Here is a 17,453-nt window from a genome sequence, read left to right as displayed (position 1 = left end):
GGAGACCTCTGTGTTTATGCTCCATCCCCCCACCATGCTGCCATTCATCACTGTATCACCAGGGGAACCATCCTTATATAGTCCTGAACACTGAGGGAGGAGGAGGAGGAGGAGGAGGAAGAGGAGGAAAGGCGGAAAATGCTGTAGAGAGGTTTACTTCAGCTGTCAGCTCTTGAGGAAGCCCAGAGGGATGAAAATACATAGACTCACACATTCGCATTCAGACTTTATTAATAGATGTGAGATCAACAAGCTGCAATGGAAGTGCTGAACGCATTCAGATCGTATGGGATTTAGAATAGTCTTCACACAGAAAATCACAGGATAGATCAATTAGGGAAAGCTTACAGTTATGTTTTAAAGTTAGGCGACCTCTAGTGGCCAGAGTGACAGAGTGGTTGTGAAATATATGTAGAGTAGTTACCTTCAGACTGGACTGGATAAGTGGTAGAAAATAGAATAACTACTGGTTCTTAGATAGTTAGATAGTTGATTCTTAGACAGATTCTTCTTTTGCCAAAGTTCCTCCAAGGTTTGATCAAGTCATTTTTTGTGCAATCCTGCTGACAGACAATAAACAAATCAAACAAACATGCAACAAAAAACAAAGTTAAAAGAAAACTTAGAAAACCCCAAACAGCAGTAACGTCACTGAAGTCTTTCCACCGCTTAAGTGCCTGAATGGTTGGATGGATGAAAAGATGCACTTGAAACTGTCATGAAACGGCTGTGGCAGGCAGGAGGAAGGACCCAAATGCAGAACTCAAAACACAGGGATGAACTGAATGAGGCTGCTTTATTGCAGTGGAACAACTTACACTTACAACACCAAACCAAAACCTAGAAACTAATAACAAAAAACGGGGAAACCAGGGCCGGCGAGTTCAGGGAGCACAACAGGAGAAACCCACACAGCATGAGGGGACAATACAACACTGACAGAGAGAAACACAGGGCTAAAATACACTGAGGGATGAGAAGGGAATGGGACACAGGAGGAGAGCACAGCTGGGACTGATCACACTTGACGAGACTAAAGGGCGTCAAGGCTAGAGACACAGACATGAGACAAGGGACCGTCAAAGTAAAATGACACGAACACAAGGGGAGCACAGAGAATACCTAAACACTGGAAGAAAAATAACAAAAAAAACAGAAAACTCTAAAAAATTAATAAACACAAAACATAAACATGGAGTCACCAGACTTCGGACCATGACAGAAACACAGAAAACTGAGTTGTTTAACATAGTAAAAACGAGTTTGTTCCAGTTCAAACCATGACATTTTCTAATCCTATCAACATACAACATGAGCACTTAACTCCAGTTCCCTACTAGAAATGCACTGCTCTCATCAATCAGGAATGCCTGCATGGAGAATCAAAAACTGCTGTGACTTTTCATTTGGAGGATTTGTTGTTAGAATAATTTCTTGGTATGAGCATCAGGCCATAATTGCAATCACTTAATAACAATAATGATAATAACTAGACGTGCTAATGGACCTGAATAAATTAAAGGCCTCATTGCCTTTAGTTTCCAGTTTTGCTCTTGGAGAGGACACTAATGACCTACCAGAGGGATACATTTCTAGGTGCAGGTCAAGGTGCAGTATATTAAAATAAATACTCCAAAGGTGAGCAATGCCATGAACTATATAAACAAGATGTAGCACATCCAGGTGGTGTTGTGTGGTTTGATAACCACAGGTAGGAAAGATTTGCTGTAGTGCATCATGGTGTAAAGACTTTTTCTAAACTGTCCAGCGCCTCATTGAGACAGTTTGAAGGCTTATCAGTGTTTCTTACACCTTCATTAAGGAGTCAAGCTCCATTTCCACAACCTTACTGACCTTGTAGATAGGTTTGTTAGGTCTGTTAGCATCTGCACCGTCCACACCAGAGCATGGAGGGTGGTGTTGGCCATAACAGACCCAACATTCAGCTACACGAGCTCAACAGTCAGGTGGAAGGATGAGGATTAAGTCTATTTTCATGGCAATTCAGTGGACTGACTAATCTAAATTGATTTATTTACAGACTTGAAAGAAAACTTAAAAATATAAATGTAAAAAAATCTGTTTTTTTCCAAAAGCTGGTGGTAACTTGTGCTAGCTGAGTCTACAAAAGACTATGAATTTGATTCATTTCATACAGCCACAATAGACGTAATAATAGAAGTCTACAAGAATAATCATTAAAATGATTAATAAAAACAAATCTGAGAAATGTGTTTCTTCCTGTTAACCTGGTCAGAAATGAATGTGTTAACTGTTTCTACATTCACGTCTGATTAGCTTAATTATCTGACAAAAACATGATGGGATGACAGAACTTTTCCTAATCAAAGTTCATATGGTTATTAGACTTCTGCATAAATGTTTGGTGACAGGGGAGGAAATGACATTCCTGAAAAAACTACTAAACTAAACAGTAAAATACAAAAAGAACAACAAACCAAAACTATAACCAGGATCGAAGGAAAAGCAAAACATGACGCAACAAACAGAAAGAATAACCAGAAAATATCTAAAACAAGAACACCCAGAGTGCGCACCTCCACCTGAAGGGCAAGGGTTATACTAAAACTGATGTTTTATGATGTTCTTATTATAACATGCTGACGTTAGCCTGTTACAGTGTCATTGTCATGTTGTAGAGCGTCGGATTGAAAATATAAAACATGTATTGAACAGCTCTCTTCATGCCCTTTCATATCATATTTTCCTTGATATGGTTTACTTTGACCTTGGGCGCTAGCAATGAAGGTCAAGATCAAACGCTTAGCCAACCTCGGCATTCGTGTCCCCCAAGGAATAGTGTATTGGTGTGAAGTTTGAAGATGACCTCGAGCTGATTATCCCCAAAATGAAATCAGCTCGAGCTGATACCTTAAAAACTGTGGACACTTGACTGCTAACAAACAGACAGACAAACAGACAAATGGAACTGAAACTAGAAAAGTCCATAAGCTCAAGACATTGGGTCGATGACCAAGGACCAGATGTGATAATCTTGATTTTATTTTGCACCTGCCGACATGAATTTGACATTTTGAGACTAAATTATACAAAGACACACCAGGGAACACAGGGAAATCCTACAATGACACAGAAAACAGACAGGTATCAATAAATAAGATTTCTGTTAAAAAGAAAAAGAATCCTTTGTCAGATAACCCAAATACTCATGTTAAACTCTCTTCTTACGAAGACAGCAAAAGAAGCTTGAGTGGATTAAACCAGCATCACATTTCACACTTGTAATGTCTGCTTTGCAACTACATCTAAAAACTATTTTTAAAAATGTCAGCATTTCATCACCACAAAGCTAAATATTCTAACTTTTTGTTTAGGCTTTAGATTTAGTGTTATCCAGCTTAGGATCAGTCCACAGAAACCTTTTTAAACATTGATGAGGTGTGAGTTTTCACTGAGAGATTAGTGCAGTTGTACATAATCCCATTAATGAGGTGTCACAGTAAGCCCTGCAGGGCCCTTCAGCAGAAACACCTGAATGAACTGCTGCCTTTTTAATCTCATTATTAAAACCTGTCTGAGTCAAAGTGTCTGTGAGAGACTCGTCTGTGTGGCCTTTATTACCGCGGGATTTAAGAAAGTCATGACTGATTAATGTTGAAGAAACCTTTTAGTTTCTTGAAAAAAAGCTCCTGGAACCCAAAGCTTAAAGTACTTAGGGTGGAAATGCAGACTTATTTCCATTGTTTTGCTTACTGTTCACACCTTCTACCATTGTCATAAAGAGGGAGACAACCAGTCAGAGTTCACTATAAATACAACTGAATATATCACATAAAAACAAAAGCCAGACATATAAAACAGCAATTTATAAACTCTTATCTAAAGTAGATGAAATTAAATTGTTGGACAGATCAAAGGTTCATACTACAGTAGCACTGTTGTATGAATGTCTGGCTCCGTATGTTTTTGTGTTAGTAATTCCTTTAAAGTCTGACACGGCTCCAGGTCTGCCAGTTTAAATGCTGGCAGAGGGAAACCTCCCTTTAAATCCCCTTCACACTCACATGTAATGTTATCAGCATTAATGGCACATATTGTTTGTGAATGTAGTATTTCTTTGCTCTGGTATGTACTGCTGCACTCTGTGTCTCAGGCTCTCGGGATGGGATAGTTTTCCTTTTTAAGGCAGGTTAGTGAGAGCTCTTCCCCCTCGGATGCTGTCATTAACAACCTGGGCCACCTCACCATGTGAGGACGAGGCTAAGTCTTGAAAATGGCCTTGCATCCTCGCATTGTTATGACATGAGATCACAGCGGCAGGGAAAGACGATGTTCTCATGAACCTCGGCAGGTCTTCCTTGGAAGTTTATCCTTTTTGTAAAGGATCAGTTCTAGTTTTCATGGATCTGCAAGGATTGGTGTAGGCACAAACTGTAGGTATAGCCTACATTGTTGTCCATATTGAAAATAAAACATTGCTGGGCAAATGTAGGAAATAAATACCCCAAAATATCATCCTAAATCCTCACGAAAAGATTAAAAATAACCTCAAAAGCATGCAGAACTACTACAAAAAGACTCAAACAACCATAAAAAGAGTCATGGGGAACAAGATACGGAGAGCCTGAAAATTATTTTACCCCACGTTCTGCATGCAAAAAGTTTTGAGGTTTGCCTTCTCTAATTTGGCAGGTGTGACCTAATCAGTGTACCCCACCATATTAAGAAGGAAGTGCAGACTGCGTGTGGTGGATGAATCGTCTCGGATTTTCTCTTGACTGAAGTTAGGACTGTTTTCAAAGTCTCATTCAGCAATATTGTGATAGTGTTTGTCTCTGCCCATCAAGAACTGTCAACATGAACTTTTATTAAGAATAGCTCAACCCTCATCTTCCATCTTCCTTGAGCTAATGTGTTTACATTAGCGTAACCATAGCTCTTTGGCTAGCACACCATTATATGTTAGTCCAAATTCACTACCCACCAAATATTACTTCTATTTAGTTTTCTGTCTTTACTTACACCAAAGTTATAGCACTGCTGTATTTCTTTTTTCAGAACATGTTTTATCATCTATGGATGGAAATCAGCTAGCTACCTAGCTTCCAGCTAAGTTCTAACTAAGCTAAACCTTATAAATCCTCTTTTTAATGATGCTTGGTGAATAAACTTTATTGTAACACCTGGGAGAACAGCCACATTGATCATTCAACGGGAATCAAGGCAATCTGGACAATTTTGCTCTTGATTGTGCCTCTATTTTGTTTGGAAATGACTTATAAATGTCAGATGCAACACATGTATTGGGAAAATATAAACATTACTGCCCCCACTCAGCAGCAGGTCCCGATATGGAAGCTGGCTCCAAAGTAAAACTAATTAACTTTAAAAACTTGAAGTTTTAAATTTTGGGTCAATTTCAAACTATTTCTCACAATTTTGAGTTAGTAAGTCTCAGACTAACACAAACCCTACATGTAGTGACCTGTATGTTAGCTGTCTCGGGGTCTCCTAGCCACTCCGTCCTCGCCAGACTGCTGTTACAACTGCACCTGCAGGATCTGGCAACAAGGGAATATGGACACGTAACCCAGTAATCTTACCTAAACCTAACCAAGAGCTACGTCAGCCTAGTTTAACTTAAAAAGTGCCTTTCTCTCAGTTGAGTGACAAATAATTGGGAAGTCTAAAAGTTACATCCACCAGCCACTACAAACTAATATCTATTGATCAAGTGTACCCAGGAGGGTCATTGAATTAATCCTGATTTTACCCTAAACTTAACTAAGAATTTTGCAACCCGAATTTTTGACTTTCAAATGGCAAAAAGCTTTTTTTCAGTGGGAGAAACAAGCTGCCATAGCCTGCTGCATGACTTCTTCTTCTTGTTTTAACTATTACAGATGTGCCAAACACATGGATGTCTGTACTGATTGCAGACCCTTTTCTTACACTTAGATATGGAAATACTACACATTGTTGGTAGACTGGTTTAAAAAAATGAAACAGGTCTATTTTGTTTATGTCCAGTATTTTGTTGACCTATCCACCCACCCCAACCTCACACTACGCTGAATTTGTCGCTTTAAAATTCATATGTTTTAAGGCCACTGTAGGGCTTCCGCTCGTTAAACATGTTGTTTTGTAATCATTTGCTTTAAATACTGATGAATACTCACATGACCACTCAAAGCCAATATAAAATATGAATATGTTATAAACAAATTGGAAAAAGATGACAGCCTTAAGTCAGCAACTCAAGTAACAGCTTGGTTGTTTTTAATTCAGTTTAATTTAATTTTACTTAATTTACATAGTGCCAAATCACAACCACAGTTGCCTCAAAGCACTTAGTGACAACAAATGGAGTGTGTTAAGCATCTCTGTTCCTTCCTTTGATCATAATTATAGTTGTTTTGCCTTTTTCATTCCACATTTTGCCTAATTTTCTTCTGTTATCCTGTCTTAAGGCAAAAAATTGGTGGTGAATAGAATATGAACGCTTGCAAAAGAAGAAGAAAGTGAAGAGAAAGGGCTGAGGGAGAAAGGAGAGAAGGCAAGGGGAAAAGGTTAGCTGGAGAAGATATTAAGGCAGGAAAGGAGAGAAGAAAGAAAAGGAATGTAACGAGAAGGGCTAAAGGAGAAAGACAGAGACAGAGGGAGAGGGAGAGGGAAGGCAGTTCCCAGGAAGGAGGGGGTAAAAATGGAGGGAGGAGGTAACTACAAATAGATGAGGGCTGCAGGTTCTTCTTCAGTGATCCTCTCTGCTGCAGCTCTCGCCAGCCTCTCTGTGTCCTCCAACATGGCCTCCTACAGCTCCTCCGGTCAGACCGCCTCATCGTACCGCCGCACCTTCGGTCATGGCACCTACGCCTCACCGTCACTCAACCGATCCCTGCTGGGCCACAGCGGCAGTGGCGGGGGTCATGTCTCCTCCAGGGTCTATGAGGTGACCCGTACCAGTGCCACACCAGCTTACCGGGTCTCCTCAAGCTACTATGGCAGGCCGGCGACGACCTCCCGGGCATCCGTTGGGCGCTCTTATGCCGGCATGGGTGAGACGCTGGACTTTAGCCTGGCGGATGCCCTCAACCAGGAGTTTCTCACCACACGGACCAATGAGAAGGCCGAGCTGCAGCACCTGAACGATCGTTTTGCCAGCTACATCGAGAAGGTCCGCTTCTTGGAGCAGCAGAACCAGGCGCTGGTGGTGGAGGTGGAGCGCCTGCGAGGCCGTGAGCCCACGCGCATTGCCGACCTGTACGAGGAGGAGATGAGCGAGCTTAGGAGGCAGGTGGAGATCCTGACCAATCAGAGGTCACGCATAGAGGTGGAGCGGGACAACCTGCTCGATGACCTGGATAAACTCAAAATCAGGTGGGAGGAGCAAGAAGTGTCATGCGTTTTACTAGCTTGTTTATTCTTGTTTATTCTGACATGAACTTAATATAGTATGACAAAAAAAGAGCTTTACTTAATTTTAAAGTAAAAACCTTTATAGATCTTATAGTGACTCTTAGAACAAATAAACAATTTAAAAAATAATTTTAAAATAAGTAAGCTGAAAATATTTCTTAAAAAGTTCAAAGTACACAATGTTACTTGTCCCATACACTGAACAGTTACAGAAATATTGATTTTACCATAATTTAAGCAACAACCTGGAGCATTTACCAACTGTTGTGTATCTGGAACTAAAATGTGACAAAAACTCTGCAGGTTTTTGCATTTTATTGCACTTTTCTGTGAATGTTTGCCAACCGCTCAACAAGCAGTAGTGAAAAAGTGTGACGCAAAATAAAAAGAAGTGTGTGGAGTGGAATAATGAACGGAGGAATGAGGTGATACAGAGGCTTGTGTGTGCTAGATTTAACCAGCCGTGTGGGAGATGATCTGCTGTTCGTTGTAGTTACAGGAAGTATTTTTAAACCCTGGTTCCTCTGTGCATCTTATTGGTTTCACAGATTGTGCTCTTTACAACAGATTACTTGATTATACGTTTGCTATTTTCAAGATATTTCCTTAATGCTTTAAATATATTTTAAATATATTTTGTATAAATGCAAAGCTGTTTAAATCAAAATATACCAGGATCATTTATACATCATCACAGGAAGAAGATTACAGGTGAGTCATGAGGATGAATGTCTTACAGGGGGTATTTAGAATGTAGAGGGGCGTATAAACAGATAAATCAAAGTAAAACAGATATTTGACTGAAGCTTAACAATAATAATGATGCTAAAAATATTACAATCAGCAAAAACAAACCAAAGTATTCTATTAGGTCATCTAAAAAGTATAAATAATCTATGTAATCCTGCTAACAACATGTTTATGCTGTAGTAAAAAAGGGTTATACAAAACATAGGAATATCAGTGAAATTTTATTTTTACTAACCTTGACACAAGAACTAAAGAGCTATCTGACTATAACAATGGACTCTCAAATGGTGTAGGGTGCAAGTTACCTAGAAACAAGCTGCCAAATGAGTTTTTCCCTCATTTGAACTAATGAGCAAGATTAGTGACCACATAATTAATCAATCTTTATCTAATTAAATGCATAGCTTAATAACATTAAGTCATGTGATTTTCATAAGCAAGTTATTTGGTAGTTACTGCTACTTTACTTGGCTAGGCTAACTAGGCTAAACAGCAATAATTACTATGTATATAAATATTATGTAGATAGTAATTCTCTCTTATGATTAGATTCAATATTTTGTGTAATATAACTAATTTTTTTAAACTAATATAGAAATAATGACCTAGGTTAATAAATTAGTATTCACTTAAAGAAATTTAATGTTGAGCTTAACTGCTAGTGATAATAATAAAAATGTATACTTTATTGATCCCTGTGGGGAAATTACTCTCTCTGCATTTGACCCATTCACTCAGTGAAGCAGTGGGCAGCCACTAAGCAGGCGCACCGGGGAGCAGTGTGTAGGGCGGTACCTTGCTCAGGGGTATCTCAGGGTAGCTGTTCAGTGGATTCTAAACCCCTGACCTTCCGATCATGGGGCCAACACTTTACCTACTGAGCTACCCCTGCCCCCTCGACTAGTCTAATAGGTTTAAGCAGCGCTCATTAACAACCAGCTAAACTTCTTGTTACTTTTTTGGGGGGGGGGGTTTATTTAATATAATAGATTAACTTCCTAAAATATTAAAAAATATTAAACTGATGAGCTAGGTTGATTAATGTGTCTGATTGAATACCATTGAACTCGTAGGCTAAGCTAAGTAGTTTACAGTAGTTTTTAATAATTTCCAAATTAAGCATCCTTTATTACTTTCTTCTTTATTATGATTAGATTTATCTGGAATATTTTTGGAATATAAAAAACATTTTCTAATATATCAACAAATATTGAACTTATGAGCAGGATTAATTACTGTGTGTTTAATAAGATAAGTTTAAATATGTACCTTAATTTCTGTATTAGGACAGTTACCTTATAGTGGCAACAACTAACCATTGTCTGGTGTTAAATTAGATACAACTGTATTATTTGAATAAAAAAGCTGTGTTATTAATAACTGGAAAAGAAAATTTAATTTATTAATTTAATGAAAGATAAAGTAGCTCTTTAATAGTATTATTTATTAATATTATTACTGCATTGTTATTTACAGCATGAAAAATCTTGCTATTCATTTTACACCTGCACACATCAAAGCAGATATTCAGATCTTGTAGTCGTGATATGAGAAATGAGAGAAGTGTGGTCCCCTGAAAACTCCAAAGCAAATATGATGATTATAGAGGCTTTTTGCAAAGCTCAAAACAGTCTGCATCGATAAATATACGTGTGTGCCATGATTTAACTTTAGGCCTGACATAATGATGAAGTGCTCCCGAGCATAAAATTCTTCAATCAGTCCATTCTGAAATGTGACATAAACTGCTGATAATCTCAGAGCTGAGCATCATTTTTCTCTGACTCCAAAAAGCATTGGTGACTGACTTGATGTGATTAATAGTCATGTGTGTGTCAGTGTGTGTGTTACTACTTGAGCCTGACCAAAGTTAGTGCTAATCACGCACTGTGTTTACATGGCTCTCTTCTATAAAAGGAGAGGAACAAGCTCACACATATCTGAAGGATCTGTCCTTTCTCTGTCTGCGGTTTACGTTTTTAACAAGCAAAAGTTCATTTCTTTCCTTGAGGTTGAGACTTAAAGGTGCTTTTCTGACACCTTAAATAATTAAATGTGGTAGGCAGTGCGTGTTTTGACTTTACTGGACAAAAAAAGTTGCCATGATAACCTTTAAGCATTTTGTATTTTTAAGAGTCAAAGATCAAACAAGCCTCCTAACCTCCTCAGGCTTTAGAAAATCTATTCCACAAGGTCTTTAACCGATCAGTGACCTTTACAGGGTATAAAAAGTGAATGAGTTCAAGTTAAAGAACGCACTTTCATCACTAACTAATGGGTGAGAGCACGCTCGCAACATCCATCTTTTATAGACAGGCTATGAAATTATGCATCTTTGAACTTATTAGCCTAATTCAGCTTTAACGTCTTTCTGCAAAACTCCCTGCTGTGTGGACAGCAGCTTCTACAGTGTGTTCAAACCAATCATTAATCCAGCTGCTCATTAATGGCTCTCTGTCTGAAACCATGCTTTGTGTCTCACTGTCCTGCAGACTCCAGGAAGAGATTCTTCAAAAAGAAGAAGCAGAAAACAACCTGGCTGCTTTCAGAGCGGTATGTCCCACTCTCATTTCCTGTACTTTCCCCAATAAATACAGTGTTAGAGGGGTAAGGCTGAGATGGTTCAGACATGGAGAAGAGGGATAGTGGATATTTGTTATTGGACAAAGGATGCTGAAGACAGAGCTGCCAGGCAGGAGGAAAAGACAAGTCCACAGTGAAGAGTCATGGATGTAGTGCAGGAGGACACGCAGGGGGAGGAGGATACTAGAAGAGAGAAGAAGAATGCAGAAGATGATAGAAGAAGAAGAAAAGAATGAAAACAAACATACAAAAATAACTATAAACAACAAAATGTGTGATAAATGAAATATATCTTCTGTTTTTTTCTCTTACTTTTTGCTGTACTATGGCAGACTATGGATGATGTTTACATCAGTAAGAAGGCTATAAATCTGGGTTAGAACATTTTAAAAGGGAAAATACAATGAAAAGTTAAAAAAATTATACCCTCTTTCTTTGTATTTCTAACATTTTTAAAGCCATCAAGTGGACTGGATTAGTTGGTCTGCATTTTGGCCCATGGGCCATATGTTTGCCACCCATTTTTCACAATAATTAGCCTGCGGGTGTGGCAAACTTAATGGGAGATTGTAATATGTGTATTTTTTTATCATTATATGATAAAAAAATATGGAAAATATGTCGATAATTATTCCATGATTATCTCATTTTTACATAAAATGAACATTTTTAATGTTGCAGGATGTGGACGCTGCCACTCTGGCCCGTCTGGACCTGGAGAGACGCATCGAGACACTGCAGGAGGAAATCGCTTTCTTGAAGAAGATCCATGAAGAGGTTTGTTCTTCGCCCTCTTCCATCTTTACCAGTCGCTGATTCCAGCTCCGTCATCAGGATTTAAAACGCATTCATAAATGTTTTATTACACTGCTGCCATCATCAAAGGTTCTTCATTTAGTAATAAGTAGATTATAGAGGACTTTAGGGAGGAAAGGTGTCACAAATTGTTGCTTTAAAATAAATCTGTCAGTGAGGCACAAACAAGCTTCACAGGATTAAGATTGTGTGTTGAGCTATGTGACGATGCTCTCGGTCTGTCTTAACATCTGTTAGAACATCTGTCTGTGTGTGTGCGAGATGACAAACGAGGGGGTTTGGGGAGTTTTCACTTTCAAACACACACAGAATTTGCATTGTTGGCAGCAGGCCCGGGCAGTGTGGCAGCAGAGCTCTGAAATCTCTCACAGCAGATGTAAGGCTAAAATTACTCTGTGTACCAACCAGTGGACAAATCGTCATCTCTGATCAGCATGTGCTTCGCTCTGTCTCCAGCCTGGAGCGATTACTACATGATGCCAAAAACTAGCGTGTTTGAGATGGCCTAGGGTTACTCAGAGTGGATTAAAGTGTTATAAACAGTTTGGACTAAAATTAAGTCACTTTTTAGATAAAGGGAGGAATAAAGCCTCAGAAGATCTGATGACGCTGAATCTTTTTTTTACTTAGTTGCAACACTGCATAAAGAAAGAGGAAGAAAATTGTAATAACTTCTTGAAGCGTCTTTAACTTGGATTCTTTAATTTCATACTCTTATTGTCTCCTTGTACCACTTGTTTTTATTACTGTTCTTTTCCTTGTTCTTCCTGGTTTTCTTGTGGTAATTATTTTTCTTCCTCTCATTCTTGTTCTAGTTATTATTGTTGTTCTTTTATTCTTTTTATCCTCGTTATTATTAGTCTTGTTTCTGTTGTTTTTCTCCTTCATGTTGTAATACTTAGTAGGTTTGAAGCTCTGTGCTCACTTACTCAGACGTTTGTTCCTTGTGTTTTGTTTTATATTGGTAATTTATTTTATAGCATTGCTAATAGTTCACCATCTGCACATTCTATAGCTTCATTTATCATTTTGGCATCTGGGAGATGCCGACTTTTCTGGTCGTTCACTGCCAATGCTTACTGTGACGCATCAGGTCCTCATTAATCATATTTATGAACTGCAGGAGGAAGTTGGGGTGGATGGTGGGTGTATAAAGTTCTGGCCTTCCAGACCAGAGACTGAAGTTCATGTCCAGACACCAAAAGCTCTTTTGCTAATGTTTGGTAAAGTTGGTGATTTTAGTTGAATGTAATTTAATCGTGGTTACTACAGTTAGACTTCAATGGATGTTTTCTGTATTAAGCCAGACTGGGTTTGTGTCCTAAACAACAAGGAGAGATAGTGATGTTTAAAACTACGTAAAGTTTGTTATGCTCTATAACTGGATAGCCATCCATTCATTTTCCTCAATTTAACTGGTGATGTTTAAGGCCTATCCCAGCTGTCATACGGCCAGGGCACTGGTACACCTAGCACAGATGACTAATTTGTCATAGAGCTAACACAGAGAGACAACCATTTACACTCACATCTAGAACCCACACAGACACAGGGAGAACAAACAAACTCCATGCACAAAGACCCCAGACTGGAAACCAGGCATCATTTCTAACTACTGCACCAACAAAATGTATTTATTGTTGCAGTTCAGTTCACTTAGTAGAACGAAGAGTTGCCTCAGATCATAATTACAGTTTATTTTTAGGATGTTAGAAGGTCATTACTAGGACTTTCATGTTACACAACCAGTGGTTTCATGGTTGTGATGGTAGCAACTAGTTGGTCCCCGTGTGACGTGCTCACAGAGCGAATCCAGTCTGCATAGACAAATCTCAGTTCTATAACGGGCCAGTCAACCTTACATTTCTGCTCCTCCCACAGGAGATCCGTGAGCTGCAGGCCCAGATGCAGGAGACTCAAGTCCAGATCCAGATGGACATGTCCAAGCCGGACCTGACAGCAGCACTACGAGACATCAGGGCTCAGTATGAGGGCATCGCCGCCAAGAACATCGCAGAGGCTGAGGAGTGGTACAAGTCCAAGGTCAGAGGGGTGTTGTCTGTATTAACGACACTTAGAGATCAATTCTGACATTCAAGAGTTGGGGATTTAAAATAAATTGTGAAATCTATTTAACCTTTGACCCTGCAGGTGTCAGATCTGAACCAGGCGGTGAGTAAGAACAACGAGGCTCTGAAGCAGGCCCGTCAGGAGACCATGGAGTTCAGACACCAGATCCAGGCCTACACCTGTGAGATTGACTCCCTCAAAGGCACCGTAGGTCTCATAAACCTTCTTCGGTTTTTATTTAAACGTAATCTTCTCTGAGCTCGGTTTGATTTCAGACTCCTCTCTGATTAATCCAGAATGAGTCCCTGATGAGGCAGATGCGGGACATGGAGGACCGTCATGGACGAGAGGCCGGCACCTACCAGGACAACATTGCCCGGCTGGAGGCGGAGATCGCCAACATGAAGGACGAGATGGCACGCCACCTCCGTGAGTACCAGGATCTACTCAATGTCAAGATGGCGCTGGACGTGGAGATCGCCACCTACAGGAAGCTGCTGGAAGGAGAGGAGAGCAGGTAATTTTATCCAACCAGGCCAAAATTGTTTTGTTTTAATGTGCTGCCTTTACAATAAAGCTTCGGAAAAGAAAAACTGCCACAGAATGTCAATATTTTATCCAGATAAACATAAAATAATATTTTAAATGAAATTTTCTACACTTTCCCTTCTCCCGTTGCAGGATTGCCTTGCCTGTGCAAACCTACTCCACGCTGAGTTTCCGAGGTGCACACACAGCTGCAGTTACCTGAACATACCACCAGGGGGCAGGCTTCCTTTAACCAGGACACAGGCCTTACTCTGTTTGAATCCAGTCTGTTCAGATGGAGCCTGATTTACTGTTTTTGTTATACATTTCAATAATATTTTACTTTTTTACCACATTAAAACTGTGTAAGATTAAAATTTTACTTAATTAAGAAATTTTTTTTTAGCCTTCCTAACTTCATAGGTCCAAGAGGCATCAACATAAAGTTTTCAGTGATTTTTCAAAATAACATAACAGATTTTACATATTAAATAAAAATTAAATGTATTCTGACCTTTGTTAATCAGAGACCAGCCCTGAGCAGCAGCGCTCCTCTGAGATGCATTCAAAGAAAACTGTCCTCATCAAGACCATCGAGACCCGCGATGGAGAGGTAAAACTGCTAAGATATAAAACTGCATTCATTAGCCTTGTAAGTTTTTAAGTTCCCTTCGTAAGGATTTTTTTCTTTTGTTTGTTTGCTTTTCTTTTGATGTGATCCACCCCAGCACCTCATTCAAGAAATTCATGAAAAAATGTATTTAAGTTCTATAAATCACATTTTATCTTATCAAGACCGGTAGAGCTTTATTCAACTGCACAAATGCTGCCTGGCACTGCTCTGTCCACTGGACCAGATCTGGGGCACCCTTTTGAGTGAGATTAGTTAAATGGCTGGTCAGTTCCACAAAGCTGGTCACGAACCGGCGGTCAGTATCTCTTTCGGGATGCCGACTCGGGAGATGATCTGAAACAGGGCCTGGAGGTGCCAGTGTTATGACTCGCTCTATAAAGCCTATCTTTAATCAATGGCCTCCTCCTCCCTAGAGTCAGAGTTGAATAAACTAAAGGTCTCCGCTAAGCACAGCACAAACATCCCCCTTGCTAAAGGTCATGATTGCATCCCCACACATTGCCCCAACAGGTTATTGAACACCAGCAAATCTGTACCCAGAATTAAGGGATGCCTCAGGTGCAAGCTAACTGTAGCCTTTACACCATGTGTTTTGCCCTTGTATTTAATTTGGAGCAGCACTATGGGATATTTGTGTATGTCCTCATGCACACATCTAACTTCCACCCACTCTGCCTCCAACAATGCCCCATGCCGTACCAGGGTTTGTAGGACCAGGGTCTGCGTGCAGCCCAGACTCACCCTATAGCCTGAGTCCACCAGAGCCTGGTGTATATCCACTGGCACCTTGACACTGCATGTCCCTCTCGGACCTGGGGAAGGTGTTGGAGGGCCAGCAACACGGAACAGCTACCCCACCTCCGTCAGTGGGCACTCCTAATGTCAGTGTCCTGGCCACCCACACCTCCAACATACCTGCCTCAGCGTTTGCACGGCTCCCTGTGAGTTGGGGGCAGCTTAGTTGCTGGAACCTCTCCCACAGCAGAGGGAGTGTTAGAGACCGGCTGTTGTGGTGGCTACTCCATAACCAGCAAAGGTATAGCGGAGCTGAGGAGCCTCCTCCTTGGGGCTGGGACCGGCCAATTTCCCACAACTGGCTGTTTGCTGGCTGCACTGCCAGGTGGTTTTTGGCCAGTCATACAGCCATGTCGAGGTTTGCTTGACATGACTGTGTGGCCAGGCTGTAGCTCTCAGCTGCATGGCATATGCAAAGGGTCGATTCTCTGGCCCCATTTTGCTCTCCTGGAAAAGATGACAGTACTCCTCGGGTACAAGAGCCAGGCAGTCCATAATCACCTGGTGGATGTCCTTGAAACAGACCTTTGCAACCGCAGGCAGGCTGAGTGGCACTGCCTTGGTTTCCCCTGATAGCAGACACAGTAGCCGCAGCACCCATTTCTCTACGGGCCACCTCTGCAGTGGTCCTGGAACTCCTGAGGGTTATCTCCCTCCCCCATCTGGTGGAGTGTCACCACCGGGGGGAACAACAGAGATGCCAGGGGGACGCCAGACTGAGACTAGGTGCTCCAACAGTCTCATCTGGCGCTCGGCCTGATTTCGTAGCCACTGGAGCTGATCTTGATGCATAGTCGCCTGTTCTTGGTGCATGATGGCCATCTCTGCCAGCATTGCTGTCAGCACTTCCACTGGCTGTACTGGTTGCACATCTGTCCTACCGCATCTGGGTTTTGAAACCACTGTGACACGACGGACCAACACAAACACACTGTTAAAGAGCTGGGTAAGTATTAGTTGCAACTTTTCCAAATTGCTCTGTGCAGCTTTTCAGCCGACTTGTTTCTAGCACAGCCTTCCCCTCTCCGTTATCAGTTGGCAACTGAAATAGCAGGACTGATCATACCAATCAGTCCCAGCTACTCTGCCAGCCTTTTGGCACTGCCCACTGCCACACCACTCCTCTGAAGCAGAGCTGCAGAAAACACTCTTGCCACACCAGCAAATGCAAATGCAATTGTCCCATATTTAGACAGAAAACAGTCCATTACCTTATTTACACCTAATATTTTAGAAACTTTACATACAAATAAAGATTGCTTTAATGTAAGTAATTAACTGTTGAAGTGACTGCTGGTGTTTCTTAATCTGTTCTGTGTTCACCTGGACTCTCTGACTGTAATCTTTCTGTCTCTACTGTTGTAGTTTGTATGGATTTGGGACAGTGTTCACTCATTTGCAGATATCTCACATTCATCCAGACAGAGAAGTCATCTGATAAGGCTTTTATGTTTCTGTCTCATGTTTTTCTCCTTCAGGTCGTCAGCGAGTCCACGCAGCACCAGCAAGACATCATGTAACAACCTGCAGGACATGAGAAGAGAAGAAGAAACAAAAAGCACTCATGTGTCCCTGCCTGAGACGGACACATGAAAACAATAAAGAAACAAGCAAAAGAAATAAAACTAAGAAATAAGACTTTACACACTCGTCTTTACGGCCTACCCTGTGTTTGTTTGCAAGTTACTGAGATATGTGTATTTAAAGCAGAAATTCATCAGGGTTTATTTATCTTTGGTTAAATGTAGATTAACATGCAAAAACTGAAAAAAGGAAAAATCTCAATTTAATCAGGAAATTTCTGTGTTTCCTGACCGTTTAAGACTTTATAATCTCTAATAAATGAGCAAAAAGAATATTAAGTAGAATATTAAGTAGT

The 17,453-nt window shown here is 40.5% G+C and overlaps 1 protein-coding gene across 1 annotated transcript; it reads left to right on the top strand.

Annotated features, from left to right (window-relative positions):
* Window positions 1-6,722: 6,722 nt before the first annotated feature.
* On the top strand, window positions 6,723-17,217 carry desmb (desmin b). Its single transcript, XM_003446531.4, has 9 exons — window positions 6,723-7,359; window positions 10,641-10,701; window positions 11,413-11,508; window positions 13,429-13,590; window positions 13,699-13,824; window positions 13,914-14,134; window positions 14,299-14,342; window positions 14,673-14,758; window positions 17,053-17,217. The coding sequence occupies exons 1-9, from the start codon at window positions 6,785-6,787 to the stop codon at window positions 17,092-17,094; spliced, it is 1,413 nt and encodes a 470-aa protein (XP_003446579.3). The 5' UTR covers window positions 6,723-6,784; the 3' UTR covers window positions 17,095-17,217.
* Window positions 17,218-17,453: the final 236 nt, after the last annotated feature.

The sequence above is a fragment of the Oreochromis niloticus genome, linkage group LG23, assembly GCF_001858045.2.
Source record: "Oreochromis niloticus isolate F11D_XX linkage group LG23, O_niloticus_UMD_NMBU, whole genome shotgun sequence".
Classification (NCBI taxonomy): domain Eukaryota; kingdom Metazoa; phylum Chordata; class Actinopteri; order Cichliformes; family Cichlidae; genus Oreochromis; species Oreochromis niloticus.
This window is presented reverse-complemented; position numbering and strand designations above follow the sequence as displayed.

Bases quoted from the DNA above. Each gene is read 5' to 3' on its own strand.
- desmb (XM_003446531.4), top strand. From the start codon at position 6,785: ATGGCCTCCTACAGCTCCTCCGGTCAGACCGCCTCATCGTACCGCCGC. The intron at 11,509-13,428 runs GTTTGTTCTTCG...CTCCTCCCACAG, and splicing joins TGAAGAAGATCCATGAAGAG to GAGATCCGTGAGCTGCAGGC. The intron at 13,591-13,698 runs GTCAGAGGGGTG...TTGACCCTGCAG, and splicing joins AGGAGTGGTACAAGTCCAAG to GTGTCAGATCTGAACCAGGC.